The sequence below is a fragment of the Pundamilia nyererei genome, unplaced genomic scaffold, assembly GCF_000239375.1.
Source record: "Pundamilia nyererei isolate P.nyererei 1_Seehausen unplaced genomic scaffold, PunNye1.0 scaffold00048, whole genome shotgun sequence".
Lineage (NCBI taxonomy): Eukaryota > Metazoa > Chordata > Actinopteri > Cichliformes > Cichlidae > Pundamilia > Pundamilia nyererei.
The window spans coordinates 1,731,639-1,753,318 of NW_005187449.1; the positions used below are offsets into that span (position 1 = coordinate 1,731,639).

Consider the following 21,680-nt stretch of genomic DNA (forward strand, 5'->3'; position numbering starts at 1 on the left):
TTAGAGGGAGAAGTGCAGTCTGTTGATATTTTGGACTCTTGTACATTTTGCTTGTTCATTTTTTTGGGGTATCTTGTGTGGACCTCTGGGCAAATGCCTGGACCGAGAGCTGGGGTGGGTTTACGGTGGCGCCTTCAAAACTCTCAGGTTACAGTAAAGAGGACTGAATCCTAAATGCTTTAATGACCGGGTCGGGTCCAAAAATTATGATCCCTAATAAGGTCAGGTGATGTGGAAGAGAGCGAGAGAGAACCGATGAATATAAATGATTGCACACAGCACCATAATACAAAACCATTAGTTTGAAAAGTGTGTGTGTGTGTGTGTGTGTGCGTGTGCGCGTGCGAGAGACATGGCTGCAGTCTTGTGGCAGATGGTGGAAGGAATGAAAAGCTGATGGGAAAAATCCCGTCCAACATGTTTATTCTCTCTGTTAAAGCCAGAAAGAAAAACCCTGTGACTGAGAAAGCAAAAGATCCTCTTTGCACGAGGAGGCGGCAGACGCACCGATGGAGGCAGATGGTCGGAGGGGATGGAGAAAATGCTTTCCAGCATGTTCCTCCCCTTCGGGGAAGAGGAGATTTGCTGGGAAGCTGCACAATTATACAATTAGTTTAGAAGGAAATGAAGTCTTAATTTATCAGACGCAACATTAGTAATATAAGAGGTGTTAATACCCTGCGCGCCCGATTCATTTAAGTGTTTCAAAGGAGCACAGATACAACTGCTGATTTAAGAAACATATTGCTGATAAATAAATAAAACGTCATGTGACCTGTGGCATGATCAGCATGTACTGATCACAATATGGGGAAAAAAGATTATTTTATCTGTTTATTTCAAAATAAAATGAGTAAAAATGTAGCTTCCAGGTCAGAAACCGGCCACCAGATGTCGACAGCTGTAGATGCTCAAAGACTTTCAGTCCTCTGGAAGTCTCCATTTACGTACTCAGTCGCTCATTTTGGGTCATAATGAATAAAAATAAAATCTCAGTCATTCAACATTATCTGAGGGTTATTTGGGAAATTATAAAATCCCACAGTAATTGGCTGCTGAGTGTCAACCACAAGTCCCGCCCTGCCCTGCCTCGTCACACCTGCTGTAAGCGCTCAACTCGCGGCTCCGAAACAAGACACCCGCAACCAGCGGGTGATGCCACGGTAACAATGCCTCAAGTGGACATTAGAGGAACTGCAGCTTTTGGCGCTTCCATACACGTTTCGTTTTCAGCCGCAGAGGTTGCTCCTTATTTTAAACAGACTTCAGTAACTTAGATGTTGGCCACGTTTTTAATGAATTTAATCTAATAATTTACCACTAACTAATGCTCCTCTTACTATTGTTTTTCTTTGAGTGGTTTGTGTTTTTGCTGCTTGACTGTGTTTGCAGACTAGTTGTAAACTGCAGGCGACTGCGGAAATCTACTGACGATGAAAGCAAAGGGAGGGTTTTTTGACGTAGTAAGAATGGCGACACGTGATGTAGAATGGCGACGGTGTCTCTGAAAAACAGAAATGAGGTCGATGTTAAGATTTTAATTGAAAGGGAGCAGGATGGAGGCGAGGCTGAGATGGTCTGAGCATGTGCAGAGGAGGGAGAGTGAACATATCAGACTAAGGATGATGAAGATGGAGCTGCCAGGCAGGAGGAAAAGGGGAAGACCTCATAAAAGATCCATGGTTATAGTGAGGGAGGACATGCAGAGCATTGGTGTGACAGAGGAGGATGCTGGGAGGACATGGAGGCAGATGATTGGCCGTGGAGACCCTTAAAGGCAGCGGGTGACTTTCATCCTCGTGTGTGTCATTCTCTTGCTTTCTCTCTCTCAGCGAGCAGTAACAGATGCCTTTGACCCAATCAGAGTTCAGTGGTGAAATTCACAGTGTTGCTGGTTTGTTGACACCTTATTAGGAGATATTGTTTGGAGGAGGAGGAAGAGTAGGAGGCCAGGGGGAGAGCGAGGACTGGGAGTTCTGCACAGATTGATAGCTTTACCTGTTGCTGTTTATTTACATCCTTTAAAAAAACAAAAATCCAAACAAACAAAAAGTCTCAAACTCAGACTTTAATTTTGTGAGTTTCTCCCACATAGTGGCTGTAACTATTCAGAGCTCTGAGGGCGTTGTGAAAATGGTGTCGCAGCGTTGCGGTGGCACGGTCGGCTCCGTACTGTTGCTCATTTATATGAAAATTTCACACGCTATTGCTGTAATTTTCGCTGTTGGCAAAAAGCGGATAAAGCGGGTGAACTCTAGCGAGGCAGCCGGCTGGATCGTCGCCAGCTGAATGCATCGCGTCAGCCGGCTATTTGTGCGTGTGGTTCATGAAGGAGGAAGTGCAGACGGCGGCGTGTGTGAGGGCGAGAGACCGTCTGAAAGAGTGGGGGAATAAAGAGAGGAGAGGCGTGCGAGGCACATGGGATTCAGAGAGTGAATTAAAATCAGATATTTGTCTTTTGGTTCTTTTTTGGTCTAATTTCAGGAGACATTTCAGTGTGTTTAGGTGCGTGTGTGTGTGTGTGTGAGTGTGTGTGCTGCTGCTGCTTCCTATGTGACCTGATTTCTTCAACTTTCACCATGTTCATGCAGACACACTCCTCAAAACAAATTAAAGAAAGAAAACAATCATTAAGATAATGGAACTAACAGCCCGGTCAATCATTTGGATTTCACCAATTCTATTTCTGCAGACTGCAAATGAGCCTTTCATGTTCACCATAATACTCGATTTCTGCACTGTAGCTCAGGCTGAAGACAAGTGCACTTTCCTGCTCACATTTACTCGAATATTTCCTGAAAAATGCTTCTAACTTCAGCTTTTAATTTTAAAAACTGTTATTTCAGCAAGTGCATAATTGACCCCTTTTCAGTGTTGTGGACAAAAGCTGAGATCTCACTGTAAATTGAGTTGTTTTACAGTCATGTTTCTATGGCTTTTTAGCAAAGTGACAAAGATAACCAGATATGGCCGAGTTCAGCCAGAGTTTAAACTCTGATTCTTTGATGCTTCGGCTTCGGCTGCTGCGCCTTAAACAGGGTTCATGGACCTGCGATGGTGTCCAGGTGTTCGTCTCTGCAAAGTGGAGGATCGAGGCGACGCAGAGCAGCAGACACCGCGGTGATGTGAACCCTCCATGGGGGTTTAACTGGTTTAACCTCCCAGGACCTGGCGTCCGCATATGTGGACATCACGTTTTGGGTTGTCTAGAACAAAATACTAAATTTTGCTCTACAAGAGCCTAATATCCACTTACGAGGACATTATACTGCCACTGTTCTATTGAAATTTAAAACGAATGCTGACATGTTTCCCACATGTAGACGATGCACTGCAGAGCCTTATGTGTGCTGTGTATACTATCAGTGCACATCAGCACCTCCTGATTTGTTTCTGAGGCTCTTGGAGGAGAAAACAAATATGATGGGGATTCAAACTGAAGCAAGTAACCGGCTGTTGTCTTCCAGTCTATACCTACAATCCAGCAATCCAGTCAACACAGGAACATTGTGTAAATCGACTTTGTGCCCCTAACATTGAGCAGAATATTTGACTGTGTTGACATTCATTTGTTTCTCTGGGATGAGGTCTTGGAAAAACTGGGGTTTTGAGTCACTGTGGCATGCATGAATAGACTGAGAGTGTTAAAGTTGTCGTGTCTGCAGGCATACTAGAGTTCGCCTGGTTTCAATGACTCGTTCATGATCACCATTCTCACCCCTTTGAACAGCGCTGTCGCCTAATAACTTTTAGCATCGTCGCCGTGATCAGACGATGTAGGAGGAGATTGATCGTTGATGTCATTCACATTTGGACAGACTTTGAGCTCCACCTTGGACTGGTGTTTGTTCTGCTCTGAGCTGGAGTGCCGCTCTAACCAGAACCTGCAGCAGGTGGAAACTTTTGTCCTTACTCTGAGCGTGCTGAGGCTCCAGAGCAGATCAGACGCTACACTCTGCAGTCCAAGGTTGTATTTAGAGTTTACTCAGAGTCCACGTCGGAGGGGGAATTGATTATTGCATCACAAAGTGAATAATAATGTCGTCTATTCATTTAAAAAGCACCTTCTTTCTTGCATGCCCCACGCCCTCACTGCTGCCGTAAATACAAACCATGTTCTTTGCAGAAATAACAGATTAACATGGTCACGGAGTTTTTAGTCCTTGAACATCTGCAGTTGAACATCTTTTCACCTGCTGCTGATCTCACGTTCATAAACACAAAGACACACAAACTACTGACTTACTGAAAGGCGTCTCGTTGCTCAGTCAAACAGTCAATGTCAGGTCATCATGTCTCTGAAAGAACATAATTGCATGAAGATGCAGTTCAGAACGATTCAAACAAATGGCACGCTGGATGCATAATGAACTCGCAGAGGCTCTCTGACACGAGTCGCCTAATTACAAGTCAACAAACTGACTCATCGCGCCACCAGCGCTGTCGGGAACCTTTGATGCTTTTAAGGCTGAATGAGACTCGCTCTGTTTCGGCCGTGAAGAAGTCAGAAGACGTTTCAGTCTCGTTAGCGGCATAATTTATATTCCTCTGTGGCAGCCAAATGCATACAAGGTTGCACAGTTTGTACTCAGGCACTTGGTAACAGCAGACTTGCATGCACTTGTGCTGTTGTTTCATGGCTGCGTCCCTGGAGTGAACGTTTAATGGCAGCTTAGACTTGTGGAGAGTCTGTGGTTTGCTTGGAATTGCTGCGGCAGGTATAAATAAAGAGCATTCTGATCAATTTAATGCTGATGTATGGCAGATAAAACCATGCAGTGTGTCGTCTAAATCGGCATATGACGGCCATCGAAACGTCCAGTCACATTCACTGGCAACGAACACGAGAGCGCAATCATCGGCCAACTTGTTGCAACGGTGCGTGAGCTGGTGGTTTTCATGGAGCTGGTTTGCTTTTATTAACCAGAAACTCAATGATGCACCGCTTTTCCTTTCTAATCCGGTTGCTGCTCATTGCCTTTCTGTAGTGCAATACTTCAACTGATTACATAGGCATGTGAGTAAATATGAAAAATTTAAGACTAATGTGCAGCGTGTCCTTCTATAATAATGGGTGACAGTAACCTCACCATTGGCGGATCTGATTTCCATCGATAAAAAGGGGTTTTCATGAATAACACTGGCACTATGAAAAGATCCTTTTTTCTGTGTGAACAGTTGTTTTTCTTTGCAGACCGTTCTCAGTCTTCTCAAGTTTGTTTGAATGAAGAACGCTGATAATTTTGGGAGCTTTATATGTCGAGGCTCATCTCTCCAAAACATTTCTAAAGCAGTTCAGTCAGAACCACGTCAGTCGAGAGAAGATTTCTACCTGTAGTAATTATGTCTTTTCAATTTCAATTCAATACAGTTTTATTTGTACAGCGCCAAATCAGAACAGCAGTCACCTCAAGCGCTTTGTATTGTAAGGTAGACCCTACAATAATACATACAGAGGAAAAACCCAACAATCATATGACCCCCCTACGAGCAAGCACTTTGGTGACAGTGGGAAGAAACATCGGCAGAACCAGGGTCAGGGAGGGGCGGGGCCATCTGCCGCGACCGTTTGGGGTGAGAGAAGACAGGATAAAAGACATGCTGTGCAAAAGAGCCGGAGATTAATAACAAGTATGCTAACAGTACAAAGCGGAGTACAGGTCAGTGACACCACCATGGGTTGAGGCAGGTTGCAAAGTGGCTTCCAGTAGTGAGGGTACCAGCTGATGCATGATGAACTGTTTGTTGCTGTTTAACTAAAGCTGTAGTGCTTTGGTTTGTTCTCATCGCTTGCATAATAATTCAGTTGAATTGAATTCAATTTCATTTCTACGGCACCAAATCACAACAACAGTCGCCTCAAGACGCTTTATATTGTACGGTAGACCCTACAATAATACATACATAGGTTATAGAACATTTTGTGAAACAGAAAGCAATATTTACTCTGTGAATAACCTCTGAAAACACTCCCTGCCATGTGCCAAAGAGCAGACTGACACAATCAGAAGGTGGGAATGGGCAGAAAAAAAACAGCATTTGCTAGTTGTTGGGAACTATTCTCGCTGAAGATCACCTTCCACCTCAGACTGCTCACCAGGACATCAGCGTGGATCGCTGGGGCAGAGAGTGATGTTCTAGCATTCAGACTTTGGGACAGCCGTAGTCTTCCTTTGTTTGTACGGTATTGTCGAATCGTGCCGCGCATGTTTTAGGACGGCAACGCCTGATATTGCTGATGGCGTTGGTGTCATCCATCTTCAGTTTTTCTTGTTGTATGGAGAACAGAACATGGATGGATAAATGGAGGAGACCCCGAACGGGTCGCCAGTCCATTGCAGTTCTATAAAATATTGTTTGTTTGTTTTTTATATAGTAATGACTAATTGATTATTTGCAAGCAAAATGGAGTATTTCACAGCTAACGAGTTAAATTACAACAGGAGTTGGTAGAGAGCGAAAACGGAGAAGAAAAACTGGGTAGATCTTGGCGTTAAAATCAAAGATCATGTTGCTCCATAACTGAATGTAAATATTGTGTTAACAACTTGCTTTCATAGCCCGGAATAGCCCAAGCATAAACCTGCTGAAGTGATGGCACAGTGGGAATGTGTCAGATCAGAAACCACTTAATTTTGTCACTCTGGAGTGCTGCAGTCATACGGGGTCCATTTTCTTTTTAATTTGGTGGAAATAATGAGTGAAATGGGAAAAAAAAAAAAACAAACCAGGGAAATGGAGTTACTTTAAAATGAAGAGGAATCAAGTGTTTTTATGTGACAAAGTAAAAGTGGAGAGAAAATTGAGTCGGGGGGCATGAAAGAGACGGACAATGTTCTGAGCATCAGATAAAATAAACGGTGGTAAAAGAGCGACGGGCGGCAGAAAGAACTGAAACCCAGGCGGGCAGAGTCGTACTACACCTGAAGCTTTACAGGGAACCTTTAATGTGAGCGTAATTTCAAACAGAGCGAGTGATTGGAGGAGTAATGAGTGGGAGGGCAAAGAGAAAATGGAAGATGCCAATCTGAGCGCTCGTGCCGGCTGAGGTCAACAGTTAATGGCTGTTGGAGGCTTGTTCAGTGACCTCACAGAAGATCCTGCACATGTAAATCTCTCCCAGTACTTTTACTCATCATTTCTAAGAAAAATTGTGGATCATTCTCTACCAGAAAGTTCGGTTCGTACTATTCCCAGATGTCATCATGTACCTCGTAGGGCCTTTGTGCTTGTTTCCTCTGCCAGTGTATCAGTTTGTTGTTGTTGCTAAAGCCAAACTTAAACTAAAGCTTCAGTCTTACAGTCTTACATCTTAAATCTGTACTTGTGTCAATTGTGCCCTAACCTAAGGCTGCTTTTAACCATGTGTTGTGTCTGTTAATTAAAACTTATTTTCAGACAAGAAAAAGTGTTTATCCACTCGACCAAAGTGGATTTCTTACAACCAAAATATGCAATCTTTCCCTCCATCCATCGCACCTGTATGATGAATGCGAATGACACTCGTGTACGTACTCGACAGCTGTGAGAGCCCCGTCTGCACATAAGTATATAAATGCAAACAAGCTAGCCACCTGCTGCAATGGGCATTCGGTGCAGTGTTGTAAATCATGCTAAGAAGGAGTCTTTTTCTTCGGGTATCATAAAAGTTGTGGTTATGACTGTCAGAAAAGTTCTGATTTGTATCTCAGTGTGCCTGAGGGGCAGTAAAACAGAGGAAAAGCTGGGTTTTCAAGTTTAGCCGGTGAATGCTCCGTGTGAATGTGTCTACATGAGTGGCGGTGTAGTGCCCTCTCTTTCATATGTGAGTGCTGCTTTTTTTGGCTCAGAAGTCTGATTTAAAAGCAATCTTCTTGCGCATGTGGTGTCTTTGAGGACGGGGCCGAGGAGCAGCTGCAGGCCAGCAGGCGTCTTCAGAGCGCAGAGTTTCTACACAAGGCGACATCAGTAATTACACCGAGAGAGAAGAGGAAGAAACACATTCTCAGCACCGAGGCTCACAGGGAATACATATTAGGCTGCTTGTACGATTAGTGTTCTGACATTATGTTGCCCTGACATTTAGACCTCTTGGTTTTTAAATGAGCAGGGCTCTCTGCAGTGTTAGAACCTCTGGCTGCGGTGCCCCGGCGCCATGAATTTAACATGGAGAGAGGGCAAGCGTGAAGGAGAGGAGCTCCAGGACAGGTTATAGGCGATAAGTCCGATTTTAAGGTCCCCTCTGTGGCTGTAACTTTGGCTAAGTGCTAAAACAGTTTGCGTTACATTCTGAAGTGCAACTCGGGTTATATTTACATTTAATTTTGAACCTCACTTGTTAAAAGCGTTAACTCTGCGAAGGCTAAGCTGTCACATATAATGGAAAGCATATCATTTTTATCTTTCCGATGCTTAATTTTGAGAGTTGATTGCAGTCACAGGAGCTTCTGGGTTTTTAAAATCTTGTATCTGCAGCACAGAGCAGCTTAGGTTGTTCTGAAAATGGTGAGAAAAGTGAAAAAGGAATTAGAATAATCCTATTTCTATACATGCAATACATAAGTAAAAAATACATAAGTAAAAAAAAAGAAAAAGCAAACCAGAGATTTAATGTGAATCTCTAAAGTGAAACCTGAGTCACTTTCCCGATAGACGTTTTAGTAAATATAGCAAGGGGCACAAACAAGGCCTGTTTTCTCTTCATTAAATTGGAAACAGTTATCAGCAAACTAACTGTTAATAGAGTTTAAGGACCTGTGCAAACCCTGTAGCTTGGAAACAAAGAGTTAGAGATATATAACTGTATGTCGTCTGCATAGCGGTGAACAAAAATGTCCTTAGAAGTGCTCAAAATGTGGTGAAGAGGGAGCAGATGTAACAGAAACAATAAAGGCCCCAGAATGGATCCGTGTTTACTTTCACTTCCACTCCCTGGTAAACTGTGTGGTGGTTAGGGTTAAGAAAACGGTCACAGTTTGGGTTAAAATACACTGCTTCACAACACCGAGGTTAAAAAACGCAGAGTTCGTAATGTTTTATTAATTTGACGCCTCCAAAGGATGCCTGAGATGTGCCTTCAAAACAAAAAACATCTGCTTTTTACTCAAAGTGCAGTAAAGAGGGAAAAGCTTTAAAATAAGGACGTCTTCTGTACCATTAAATTCTAAGAAACTTAGCAGGTAGGTTGGTGGTTTGAAGCATCTTGAGTAATATAGCTGATCGATCTCTGTGGGGGCGGTCGGACCATCTGCTGCAGGACTCCTTGTTCTAACTGAGATGGTAATGACTGAGCAAACGGCTCCTCTTAATGGGTTGCACCACTTTTAAAATGACTCCAGAGAGAAGCTGCAGCTCCTGTTTATATAGATATATAGACGGTAGCGCCTACCACTCTCTTAAAGCAGTAATTTATTGTTATTATTAATAATAAAGTTTTAATGAATTCTAAGTGTGAGAATGTAGCTGAAGGTGATCTCAATTGGTGAAAATAACTGCTTTAATTGGTAAGAGAAATCTATATGAGCAAAGACGTATGTTTATGCACATGCTGGAGAATAAATTCACGATGCCTAAAATCTAAATGTGTAGCGCTTCACTGTATGTTTTCATGTATGCAAATAGACTGGAAATGCAGCTTTATTAGGTCTGCCCTTGGCTCAGGTCATCCTGCAGCATAATATATTAGAAAATACCAACCGAGCCACCTGCAGGGATCACAACTCCCCTGATATCATGTGTGGCTTATAGAGGTATGTGCAGAGGAGATAATTTGCCGCCGAGGGAGGGAGGAGGACTTTGGGAGTCGTTATTGGAAGCTTTGGTCGTCTGAGTGCCACTCGTGTGGAGTTATTTCCCAGCGTGTCCTTGAGTGCACTGCAGTCGTGCTGAAGTAAAGTCCAGAAGTAAAGCCGGCTCACAAACTCGGCCCCAGCAGCAGATTAATGCGGTGTATTTTCTCCAGCCTCTGCCATCAGGTCACTCCTTTTGTCTGCACTCAGTCTGAAGCAATTACAATGTACCTCCACAGAGCTCGCTGCCAGTTATGGTTTCTGTCGCCGTTTTATGGCCACTGCCTCCCACCCAATCCCTCTTTCTTTGCAGCTGTCAATAACACAATTACCTGCTTGGAAGGTCCAGCTAGCCCGGTTCATTTAAACCCAGCATTTATCTGCAGGTGTGTAAGCACACGTTACACTTTATCTAGACGTGGCAGATTTGTTGTTTTGGGCTGTAAGCTCAGTGTTTTTAAATCCTGGAGTTGCACGCCTGGAGCAGAAAACCAGTAAAAGGGGAGTTAAAGCCAGCAGCACTGGGTATTGAGCATTTATAGCTGCCTGAGCATTATATGATGACCTGGGAGAGAGAAGAGGTTGCTATGTCCGAGTGTCCCTGCTGGGATCTTTCTGTGGAACAAGAATTTGCTTTTGAAAGTGGAAGCCTGAGCACATGGTTTAACTTTTACACTTTCTCCCTATTTGACCATCTGTAAGTGAAAATAAAACCTAAAATCTCTGATTTATTTAAACCTGTTATCTTTGTGTCTTTCCCAGAGTGCCACTCAAAGTCGAGCAGGCCAACAACGCCCGGGACGCTTTGGCAAAGGCCGTGTACAGCCGTCTGTTTGACCACGTGGTGACCAGAGTCAACCAGTGCTTCCCCTTCGACTCCTCCGCCAACTTCATCGGCGTCCTGGACATCGCTGGCTTTGGTCAGTATCACAATAATAACAAAAAAACATCAGAATTTCAAGGTTTTTATAGATAACGTGTTTTTAAAACTAAGAAATGTTTGTTTGATGGTTTTAAGGGGGGAAAAAACCTGTTGGTTGGTTTGATAACATTTTTTCTAAGGAGACAAAAAAGAAGTAATGAACGTTTTGAAAGCTCACATCACCTCAGAAAAGATCCTGTAATAGTCCACTTTGCTCTGACACACATTGTGTAACGAATATATTTGCAGAGTACTTTGAGCACAACAGCTTCGAGCAATTCTGCATCAACTACTGTAACGAGAAGCTGCAGCAGTTCTTCAACGAGCGGATCCTGAAAGAGGTGAGAACTGTTTGAAAGTAAAACCCTGCACCATCTCACCTCCGCCGGCGAACACCGTCAAATCAAAGCAGACATCTGTGAAGGACTCTCCATTTAAACTTTAAGTGTTTTTCTTATTGCAGGCAATTCTTTTCTGAGACTAGATGCCACATTTTCAAATTGCAGGTTGCAAAGTTTTCATTTTCCAAAAGTCTGAACATGAAGTTTAAATTTTCATCTCTGCAAAACATGAATTTTATTGTAATAGGTTTTATTTTAATGTGAAAGTGTGCTTCAGGTTTATTGCTGTTTATGTCAGAAAACTTTTCCATCCGTTCAACTAAGTTCTACCTTTTATTTGCACTTTAAGCAGACACATGCCCAAATACCCTCAACCTGGCTCCATGGCTGAGCCTTTCACACTACTTACATCAGATCCTCACATGATCTCTGGAGAGACTCCCGTTCCCTGCGTTCTCTGGAGCTTTTCTGAAGCATGTAGCATCCAGCAGGAATTTACCTCCGATACGGACGGACCTTTACCTGCGCTGTTCTCTCAGCGTAGAGATGTTAACACCTTAAATGTGAGCTAGACTCGCATTTAAGGTGGAAAAGTATATCTGTTGCTTTTTCTAAGCTTCAGAATTAAAAATCTATAAAAGTCAGAAACCTTACTAAGATATAAATCTGGCTGATGATCCCTTCAGGATCATCTTCTTGTGCATTGCTGGACCATTTTGTGTCCTTTTATTTCCCTTTGTACCTGTTCCACTGCAGAGTGTTCAAGACCTCATCCACTATGTCAAAATGGCGCTCTTTAGACTCCACAGGAAGTGAAGGACATTTAAGGGAAGACGATCTGCTGAAGAGGACTGGTGGTCCTCGTTTAAGACCATCTTTTGATGGTTTTTCTGGCCCATTATCAGCACGGCCGCTATGACAGATTTGACAGCTCTCCTTGAAAGTTAGGAGATCCTTAAAGTTGATTTGTCATTTTTGAGTCATCGACAAAAGTCCTGAACTTTTGTGAACACACTTCGTAGAAGGACCGGCCTTTAGGCTCGTCTCGCCACAGCAGAACGGTGTGTTGTCTGCGCTACTAACAAAGCTCAGCATTGAAAGGTGGGAAGTTTCGTGCTGTTTTAGTAAACTTCTTCTTGGAACAGAAGTTGTTTCTTTTCTTTCACTTGACATCCTCTCAAGTTCAGATGAAACTCTTCACTTGCCACTTCTATCAGCACCCAAACAGTCATTAGCAACAGGTGGCACGGAGACTGACGGCGTCCAAGTCTGTGAAAAGCTGCGTTTCTGTGTGGGGAAAATAACAACGCTCTCTTTGAAGGTCTTCTTATAATAAAGTAGAAGGAACTCGAGCGCTCAGACCTCCGCCAACACACAGCGTTTGCTGACCTTGGAAAGCCACAGCCTCCTTAATGGGTTTATTGTCGTCGGGAGCTGTTTCCAACAAAAGCAATGCTGTTTAGTTGAAGACCCTGAGGTCCCTGTGTCAGACTGTTGTGTAATCATAGTTCACTCGCAGAATCCAGAGTTTTGGATCAGTGCCGTAATTGAATCATCTGCTCTGTCTGTAAACCGCAGACCTCAGAGAAGGGCCACATTAAACACTGGATTGTGTTTGACTTTCCCTCGACTGTGTTCTAACAGCGGCTGTCTGTTTCTTACCTTTAAAACTCCTCGTTTGCCCAAACATCTGTCTGCAGCATGAAAAGCCCCATCACCTTTAGATGCTCATTTTTGCATGAAAGTGTAATAGCAGAAAGCCTGGCCTAAGCGCCACTTGTTAGAGAGCTTGAATGCCCCCCAGGCAGAACCTCCGAGCCGTCCCTGCCCTCGTTAGACGAACGCCGGGCATGCCGTGAATACCGTTATGATTTCTCATTAGAAGTTTCTCTGTTGCATTCCAGGAGCAAGAGCTGTACCAGCGGGAGGGGCTGGGAGTCAACGAGGTTCACTACGTCGACAATCAGGACTGCATAGGTATGAAGACGCCACTCCTCGCTCAGCTCGCGTGATTGTGCATTCAGAGCAGCTGCAGTCACTCCTCTGTGCCGATGAAATTCTCTGCAGAGGGGTTTGATATTTGTTCTCTTTTTACACCACTCCTTTTATTAGTGCATAGAGCATAATGTGAAAAATTCCCTACTCCAACTGTGCACCTCAGATACCCAACAAAGGTGCAAAAAGCAGTTCAAATTCCTCTTTAAATATCTAGATGGTGCATGAATGTGTGGAGCGGATTTGATCAGCTTCCCCCCTTTTCTGCTCTGGAACAACCAGTGCAAGAGTTAAAGAGCTGATGAGGAAGTAAATCCCTTTGGTTTGATACTAAACCTTCAGCGCACGCAGAGTAATGCATCTTTAAAAATCCCACCTGCGGCTTTCACACAAAGTTTTGCCGTTAATGTGGAGAGTTTGTTGTTTTAGTTCACAAAGCAAGATTTCCTTCTGATCCTCTGATCAGTGCTACATCTTATCTTTTGTGTGGTTTATTATATTAATATTTAGAGCTATATTTTTTAAATATTCCTAAAGAAAAACAGACTCATCCAGCTGTTTTCACTTCTCGAGCTGTTACTATAAAATTTCATCTCACACAAATAAAGTGTAATGAACCCGTTAAAATCTCTTCCTGAGAGTAAGTGCTCTGAGACCGAATGCTGGCTGAGTTTTTAACACTTTGTGCAGCACTTTATTGCGAGAAGCAACCTCGAGGCTGAAGTGAATGAATCCCCATTAGACTCTAACGTTGAAATGTCCAACTATAAGGCTGAAATAAGCACGTTTACAGTGTCTGTGGATATCGGGGGAATCTTTGTGTGCTGCGTCCAATACAGTTTATGAATGCCGCTCGCTAACCAAGCGATAACCTCTCGCTCCGCCCTCTGATTTAAATGTGGTCATTTCAGGAGCCAACACATCAATGCCTAAAATCCTTAGAGTTCAGAATCTGCACTCCAAAATAAATAGCTGACTTCCAGACAGTGTTCATTTCATTGATTTTCATCATAGGTTTCATCAACAGTAATTTCTTTCAGGCAAAAACACAATAGCTAAATAAAATCTAATACATGAGGACGAAAACCATGACGTACTGAAACTTCTGTCAACGAATAAAAATGAGATCAAAACCTTTCGGGGAAACGAGATCCAATCAGAACTAATTAGGTTCTGATTAATTGAGGGGGGGTTAGCTAACTCCCATGCAAAAATAGCACTGCTTCAAAGATGGCTGTGCCCGTCGTTATTATACAGTCTATGGGGATGTGTTGATGTCCACTGGGTACATCAGACTGAAAAAGACAGCTCTAGTTCAAAGGTGTCGCCTAAAAATGAAATAGTCTATTTGCAGTGTGCCGTATTAAAGGAGAGCTAGGCCTGATGAAATATACATCGTATACAAATTTTATTGTATACGAAAGAAAAAGAGCTTTGCATTTATATGTCAGCCCTATATGTAAGTGTGTCCTGTAAAAGCTGCTCATTATCCACCTCAGTGCTCATCATCCTCACTTTTAGGAGAGCTGCCTCTCTTCACTTTGACCTCCGAGCCTCGGTGGCGCTTCAAAGACCGCAAAGAGGACGAACGACGAAGCCCCCACGCCTGTGAACTCCCGTCCTGACTGAAATGTGTCTTAATAGTTCACAAACATGGAGGGAGACTGATGTGACAGGGCAATCTAAGGGGAAGGAGGTTAATGATGCTTTCTGTGCTTTCAGTATGAGATGTTTAACTACAGCAGAGCGAGCTGCAGGGAGGCGGGAGGCTGGCTGTGCTCGCTGGCTCGTAGCTTACCGAAACGCGGTTGTTTGTTTGCTGGTTTGGATTCCCGTTGCGTGTTATAAAAGGAGAAGCTCCTCTTTGTTCAGGGGACGTAAAAACCACAGTTGATGTAGCAGAAAATTACATTTGTACAAGCAGCGGCCACGTGACTGCACACAGAACAAGGCAGAGATGGAAACGAACAGGAGGAGGAGGAGTGGGAACTATTAAAAAGTTCTTTAACGTCACAGAAGTTTGTTCGAAGCGTTACTTTCACTTCATTCAGGTTTTATTAACTCGTGCAGCCATGTGCGCTTTCGTTTGTTGCTGGTTGTCTCCTGTGATGGAGAGAAGGTGGACGGATTGAGCAATGGAGGGGCAGATGACGGGATGCCTCCCGAGGTTTTTGCTGCTCGAAGCTCTGCTGACCTTCATTTGCTGAATAGTTTGTGAGTAGGAGTCTCCATCAAAGAGCCTCTACTGTGCAGCATGTCAGTTCCTGTCAGGAAACATTACTGAAAAAGACTGCTAAAGCTCACGTAGGTAGGTAATCATATCTTCTAAACAATCCCCCACGTCATCCTCTGAATCAGTCAGTCATCCCACGTAAACTTCCTCCCCTGCGCCTCAGTTTTCTGTCAGTTTGCTGGCTGTTTGTTCAGCGCTGACAGCTTTTCCTTCACAGGCGTGTTGTCGGTCACTGCAGACCTCACCTTCTTCCTTTATTTTCTTCTTTCTGTTAAAATAATCTTTAAAATAACATTTTGAAAGTAGGATCTGTAGCAAATTCAGAACATTTAAAGGGAAGGTTCTTTCTCCAGCTTCTTATTTTTTAGAGGAGCTGTTAAAGGTTAAAAATGAGCTTCCTAAATAGTTGTTTTTTAGGCTCTTCAGCTTCTTGAGTAAAGGAATCCATCTGTCTCCATCACTGAACAAAAGTGGTGGCCTATGACACCACCTGTCAGCCTCCTATAACACAGTCTTGAGAACCCATCACAAGAGATTCAACACCTGCTCACACCATGAGCCATCACGTGACCCCAACGGCTCACGTGATGATAGAGAGCCGTAAAAACTCTAAGGACCACCTCCTGACTGCACCTTAGAAGTTACATATCTCAGACCTGCATGAGTCTCTTGGATTAGCGATGGAACATCTTTAAGAACAGCTGCCTTCAGATCAAGCACCTGAGACAATCATGACCAGGATGACCAAGAACCTTCACAGATGTCCTTACAAAGACTGATATTCTTCAGGTGGATTACTTGAGTTCATTTTTCCTCAGTATACAGAAATAAAACAATACCACAACACCAGGTTCAGCTGTGTAATATTCTGTATAGTAACAGGAAGCTTCCATTTATCTTTATGCTCTCTCTGATTGTTTAAATAACCGTTCACGTCTCTCCTGGTGTGATCAGATATGCTCACAACCCAGGATGGTTCAAAAAAAGAATCTGTCTTTGTAAAACTCACAGCTTTGATCTCTCAAAGTCACACAGAGGGCGTCGCCAATGACGAGACTTAATCATTTATTTTTATATGTACAACTGTTTTTGACTTAAATATGCAGAGAAACTGGTTTTTACTTAACATTTCCATGTCAGGAGCTTTCAGAAATAAAAGTGCATCCAACTTCCATCACGTTAGATTTTGATACTTTTGTAGGAAAAAGGAGCGAAAGTTGGTGCACGGCACAAAACAGGAAGTAAGCAGTGAGTCCTCGGGTGTCCCAGTCTCCGTCATCAGGAGCTTGAAGCTCATTACGTCCTTAAATTGAGCCGTGGCTCTTCTCTTTAAAATGGGTCAATGACTTTTAATAGTGAGAAGGATTTGATGTTAAACGAATAAAATAAAAATCACTTCTGCACCATCCGAGAGAACTAAACTGCACTAATGCAATAATAATAATAATTATGATTTGGTAAATTAGGTCCCCATCACCTTTCAAGTCGGATCAGGTCAAGGAGAAACTGTTACAATCTCCACACCTCTTCCCATTCGATTAAACTTTAATTTGAATTTGCCTACATCGCACCCTCCGTGATTCAATCGGTCGCGTAGCCGTCAGCCTCGGGGTGAGCCGCCACAGCTTCATTAAGAGGACACGCAGCGTTTATTTTTCTCATGCTTGTCACGGTTTTCCCCGCAGACCTGGTGGAGGCGAAGGTGGTCGGCATCCTGGACATCCTGGACGAAGAGAACCGTCTACCTCAACCCAGTGACCAGCACTTTACCGACACCGTTCACAACAAACACAAGGACCACTTCCGCCTGACTGTAAGTGACCGCACAAAGGAAGGAAAGTCAGGGAAGCATGCCACTTTTAACGCGAGGATTTTATGGGACTCAGGGAATGTTTGATTTACTCAGGAGATTCTCTCTGAATCATTACAGCTTAATCTTTAGACTCAGAAAAAACTGGAGCTGATTTATATGTTTGTCTGAGTCTTCTTGTTTTACCCCATTCCTCCAAATAATCTGCTGCAAGGCCTATTTAGACCTTATTTTCCCTGTTTTGGCCTCTTGGGCAGCATTCAGGGTGGGCTGATATTAAACCTGAGAGACTACAGATTACAAACGCAGAGCTGGAAAAAGTGCTTTTTTTCCTCCTATCTCTCAGGTAAAGGAAGTTCTAGTTTCGTTTTCGGCTTTGTAAATTTACCAGCTGCTAAAAGATCTATTAAATTAATAGAAAACCCAAGTGGTTCACCTCATTTTGTGTCCCAACCATTAGTTCTTTATATGTAAATGTGAAAATGACTGTCGCCAAACTGAGTCCTGAAATTGTTGATTCTGTCCAAACAGCAGCCAAAAAGCTTTATAACACAAAGACTGCAATGTGAGAAGCTGCACGTTCTCACATTGACATGTTTCAATGAGTAAATGTTTAGACTGGGTCTGAAGACCTGCAGCAGGTGCAAATCTGTTACCTGTGCCTGCACGCAGGGTTCAGTGATGCTGCAGAGCAGAACAGCTGATATCACCAACTGCATTTAAAGGTGGTGGCACTACAGCCTGAACACGAGATGATGGACTCACTGCTCTGATATTTATCACCACTAAAGATTATTAGCCGAGGAGCACTTTATCTGCAGTATTAAACAATAACTTATCAACAAGGAGCTTCACCTTCTCCCATGGCTCCTTAATTTTAAAGCTTTTATTGATAATTTGGATAATATTGATGATATTGATAAACACAAAAAATGGGAACTTTTGATATTGACTTGAAGTTTTGAGTTTCAGTGGAGTGACGTGGAGCCTGAGAGTGAGGTGATCTCACTGACGGTTAAATTACTGGCATCAAATCTTAATCTTCCCAGCAGCGAGTGATTGGCAGGACTGGGAATTAGTTTTCCATCGTAAATGGGAAGCATGCATGAACTCTGCTGAGTCTGCAGAGTTTTAGTGTGTGTGTTTCCACCCGTGATCAGGTGTGTGTGTGTGTGTGTCCTGCAGGTACCCAGGAAGTCTAAGCTGACCGTCCACAGGAACGTGAGGGACGATGAAGGATTTATCATCAGGCACTTTGCAGGAGCCGTGTGCTACGAGACGGTGCGTCACCAGAACACACTGCGGCGTCTTCAAAATGAATCATTTCTTTTCTCTGATCACTCGACCGCAGAAAACTCAACTTTTAACATGAAAGCGTGCCATCATTGAGATGAGAGTTTTAAAAACATACCGAGCGTAGCTGCGGAGAGATTCAAGTCATAAAATCGTGTAGAGATTTTTCCTTCTGCAGTTAAGCAGGCGTATCAGAAAAGAAGAGACTCGAACCGAGCGCCCCGTTCACGCTGAAATGTTTCTCCTTCAGACCAAGTTTGTGGAGAAGAACAACGACGCCCTGCACATGTCTCTGGAGTGTCTCGTCAGCGAGTCCAAGGATCGCTTCGTCCGCGAGCTGTTCGAGAACTCCAACAACAGCAAAGACGTGAAGCAGAAGGCCGGAAAACTCAGCTTCATCAGCGTCGGCAACAAGTTTAAGGTGAGCAGCAAAAAAAAAAGGATCCAATCCAACATGCGATGTGTGATACAAATACTTGTAGATATTTATGACCACCAGGACATGTACTGCTCTGTGGAGAACAGGCTGAGGCTAATTAAAAGTCTTTGCCACCACTGGCTCGTCTGACTCTGATGAAGACGTCCTGTCTGTCAAAAAATAAAACAGAGCTGCTACACCTCATTAATGGCTTGAATTAAAGATGTGCTCCAGACGTCATCCCCTCAGATCCCGGCTCATTGCCCAGTCTGCTCAGGCGGCACTTTGGGCCCCGGCCAGTTCATACTCACACTTCTTCTTTACTAAATGCTTGTTGTATGTTTATTTTAGGATGATCTGATACAAGCAATGTTGCAAACCTGTTATGTAGCTATCAAAAATGCAGGCCTCTGTCAGCTTACACAAAACACCCCGAGGCTAAAAGGAGCTCCTAACTGGTTGAGCTGGGAAAACTCGGGCCTAATTTGAAGACTCTTCAGATTTTGGTGTGAGAGTACAGGTCGCTCGAATAAGCCCTTTAGGGCTGACAGAATACCCTCAGTGTGTTCTCTCCAGCATCTCCTGGGCCTGCCCCGTGGACTCTCAGATGGACATGCCCGAAGCAACTCACCTCACCTAGGTGTTTCTGCTCAAATGCCCAAACAATGTGAAATCACTCTTTTCACCTCGGCTGTTCTCCTCGCCATCCACTTTCATCCTACAATCTGCTCCCTTTATTCCTTACCCGCTGAACTCATCCCCAACCTTAAGTGGGCACAGCGTGAGCTTCAGAGTTTGAGCTGCAAATTCTCATCATTGCTCGATGAAGCGATGATGAGATATACACAAATCCAGAGGCCAGCAGGCTCATTCAAGGGTTCCCACTCATCCTTAAAAAGTCTTAAAATGTCATTTTAAAATTTAAGGTAATTAAATGCTTTAAAATCATCGTGAGAGGATAATCTGAGGGGCTGCACAGAGGCCTAGTTTAACATAAATAACGATGATGATAACTGTGAATCATGCAAAGCTACTCTACTCTAGTCCATTAAGCAGAATAGTTCCTAAATGTTTAGTCTGCCTCATTATATACATGTCTGACTGATTGTTATAATAAAGCCGACAGCGCCCAGGCTCACCTCCGAGGTCCCGTAGGTACAAAGAGTCAAAGTAAATGTATGAAATCTTCATCAAGAACTTAATTTTTCACCTAAAAACAGTCAGATGAGCGTCTCTCTTTCACCCTGAGCACAGAGATGGCAACGTCTTTGCTGTCAGCTGGAGTTATAAACGGAGGATTTTTATTCTCCTCCATCGTGACTCATCCAGCTCAGCCTCTCACCTTGATGTGCGCTCTAATGTGTCACCTAACCAAAGGCAAGGTGAGCCAAAAACCACAGCGCCTGGCTCCACTCAATCATCCCTCCTAAAATATATAAATATATATGTTTAATGGAGAAAAGATAACCTGAGGTAGTGATGGCCAGGTGTATTTAACAGGGTCAAAGCCAGAGAGCAGCGAGGTGTCCAGTACAAACAGGATTTGTTTCTTTTCTTTTTTTTAAATTAAAAACACGGGAACACAATAAATTAATTTTCACGTGTACAGTGACAGTGATTTATATCAACCGGTCCTCCAACATTCATAACAGGCCTATGTTGCAAAAGTCTGAAACAACAGCAGGAGGGAAAAAGTGTTTACTGGAGGCCATTTTTAACCTCGCCCTGCATTTTTTCCAGGCTTAAAATTAATTGGAACAATTGACTGATAAGAGTTTCATTTCCACGAGGGGCCTCGTTTCTTTCCATTTCCTGACAAATTAAGGAGAAAGGAGGTCTGGAGTCGTTTGCACTGTTTAATTTACATTTGGCAGCTTTCAGAATAGCCTGATAATGAAATGCAATAGTTCAGCCTCGAAGTAATAAATGCATGAAATAGTTTTTCAGCATTAGCTGAATAAGGTGTTCTTAGTTATTTAATTTGTAAGCTAATAGACATGTCCTTGTCAGAAATCACACCCGGTGTTGCTGGAGGTCAGCGTAATGCCATTTTTAGGACCAAGCAGAATAAACATCATTTGTTTTCTGAATTTTCTGAAATAGAAAATTACAGCGGATTGAGGCCTTTATGTCTGTAGTTTATTTCAACGATTTGTGTCATCCTTCTTCACAGATTCGTAAAACTGCGTGTCATCTGCATAGCAAAGAATGTATGTATAATGAGAAAAGTATTGGGCCTAGTTGAGAGCCCTGTGGAACTAACTTCTAACCAACAGCTTCTAGTTTCTGTAATAAAATGTTATGATCAGTGAATTTTAGTGCTCTAGCTTTGAAGAGCACAGGGACGAGTTCACTGTGGCCGGTTTTCTTGTTTTTTAATGACAAACCAATAAGACGGGAGGTGTGGAGTCGGCTGGATACTTTGGATTTGAGCAGCAGCTGTTTGTCTAAATTCTTAATAAGTTATCCAAAAGTGGTGCCGATTCAAGTGATGAAGGATTATTATGAAGCACAGTCGGTACCAAAGAATCTGCCGGCCATTACAATGAGCCTTGTATGGAGGAGTAAGGAGTCTTGCATGAGACTGATCTTAAGTTTGATTTCCACTTCCTGTTTGTTTAAGTTTATAAAACAATCATAGTTTGGGATGAAGTTGACCCTTTTTTACAATATTAATGCTTTACCCCATGGAGACGACGTTTGAAGACCTTCCCCCGACCTTTAATGCCGAGTTCTCACACCTCACTGTAGATGAACATAGACATGGTTTGACAACCATTAGAACAGTTTCCAGGTTTTTCCAAGGGTAGCTGCATAGACAGAGACCGAATCACTGATTTCTGCTGCACATCCAGTCATTATGTTTTGTAAGTAGGCATAAAATATGTCAGAAAACAGCTT

At 43.1% G+C, this 21,680-nt stretch overlaps 1 protein-coding gene across 7 annotated transcripts in view; it reads left to right on the forward strand.

The window, feature by feature from the left end:
- myo6a (myosin VIa) overlaps positions 1–21,680 on the forward strand; it is a 148,098-nt gene that overhangs the window by 62,764 nt on the left and 63,654 nt on the right. For all 7 annotated transcript variants that reach the window (XM_013910759.1, XM_013910757.1, XM_013910758.1 and 4 more), the window contains exons 13-18: positions 10,530–10,687; positions 10,939–11,030; positions 12,935–13,007; positions 16,944–17,071; positions 18,254–18,349; positions 18,612–18,782. In XM_013910759.1, coding sequence (XP_013766213.1) covers positions 10,530–10,687; positions 10,939–11,030; positions 12,935–13,007; positions 16,944–17,071; positions 18,254–18,349; positions 18,612–18,782 — 718 coding nt within the window. The remainder of the gene's footprint in view (positions 1–10,529; positions 10,688–10,938; positions 11,031–12,934; positions 13,008–16,943; positions 17,072–18,253; positions 18,350–18,611; positions 18,783–21,680) is intronic.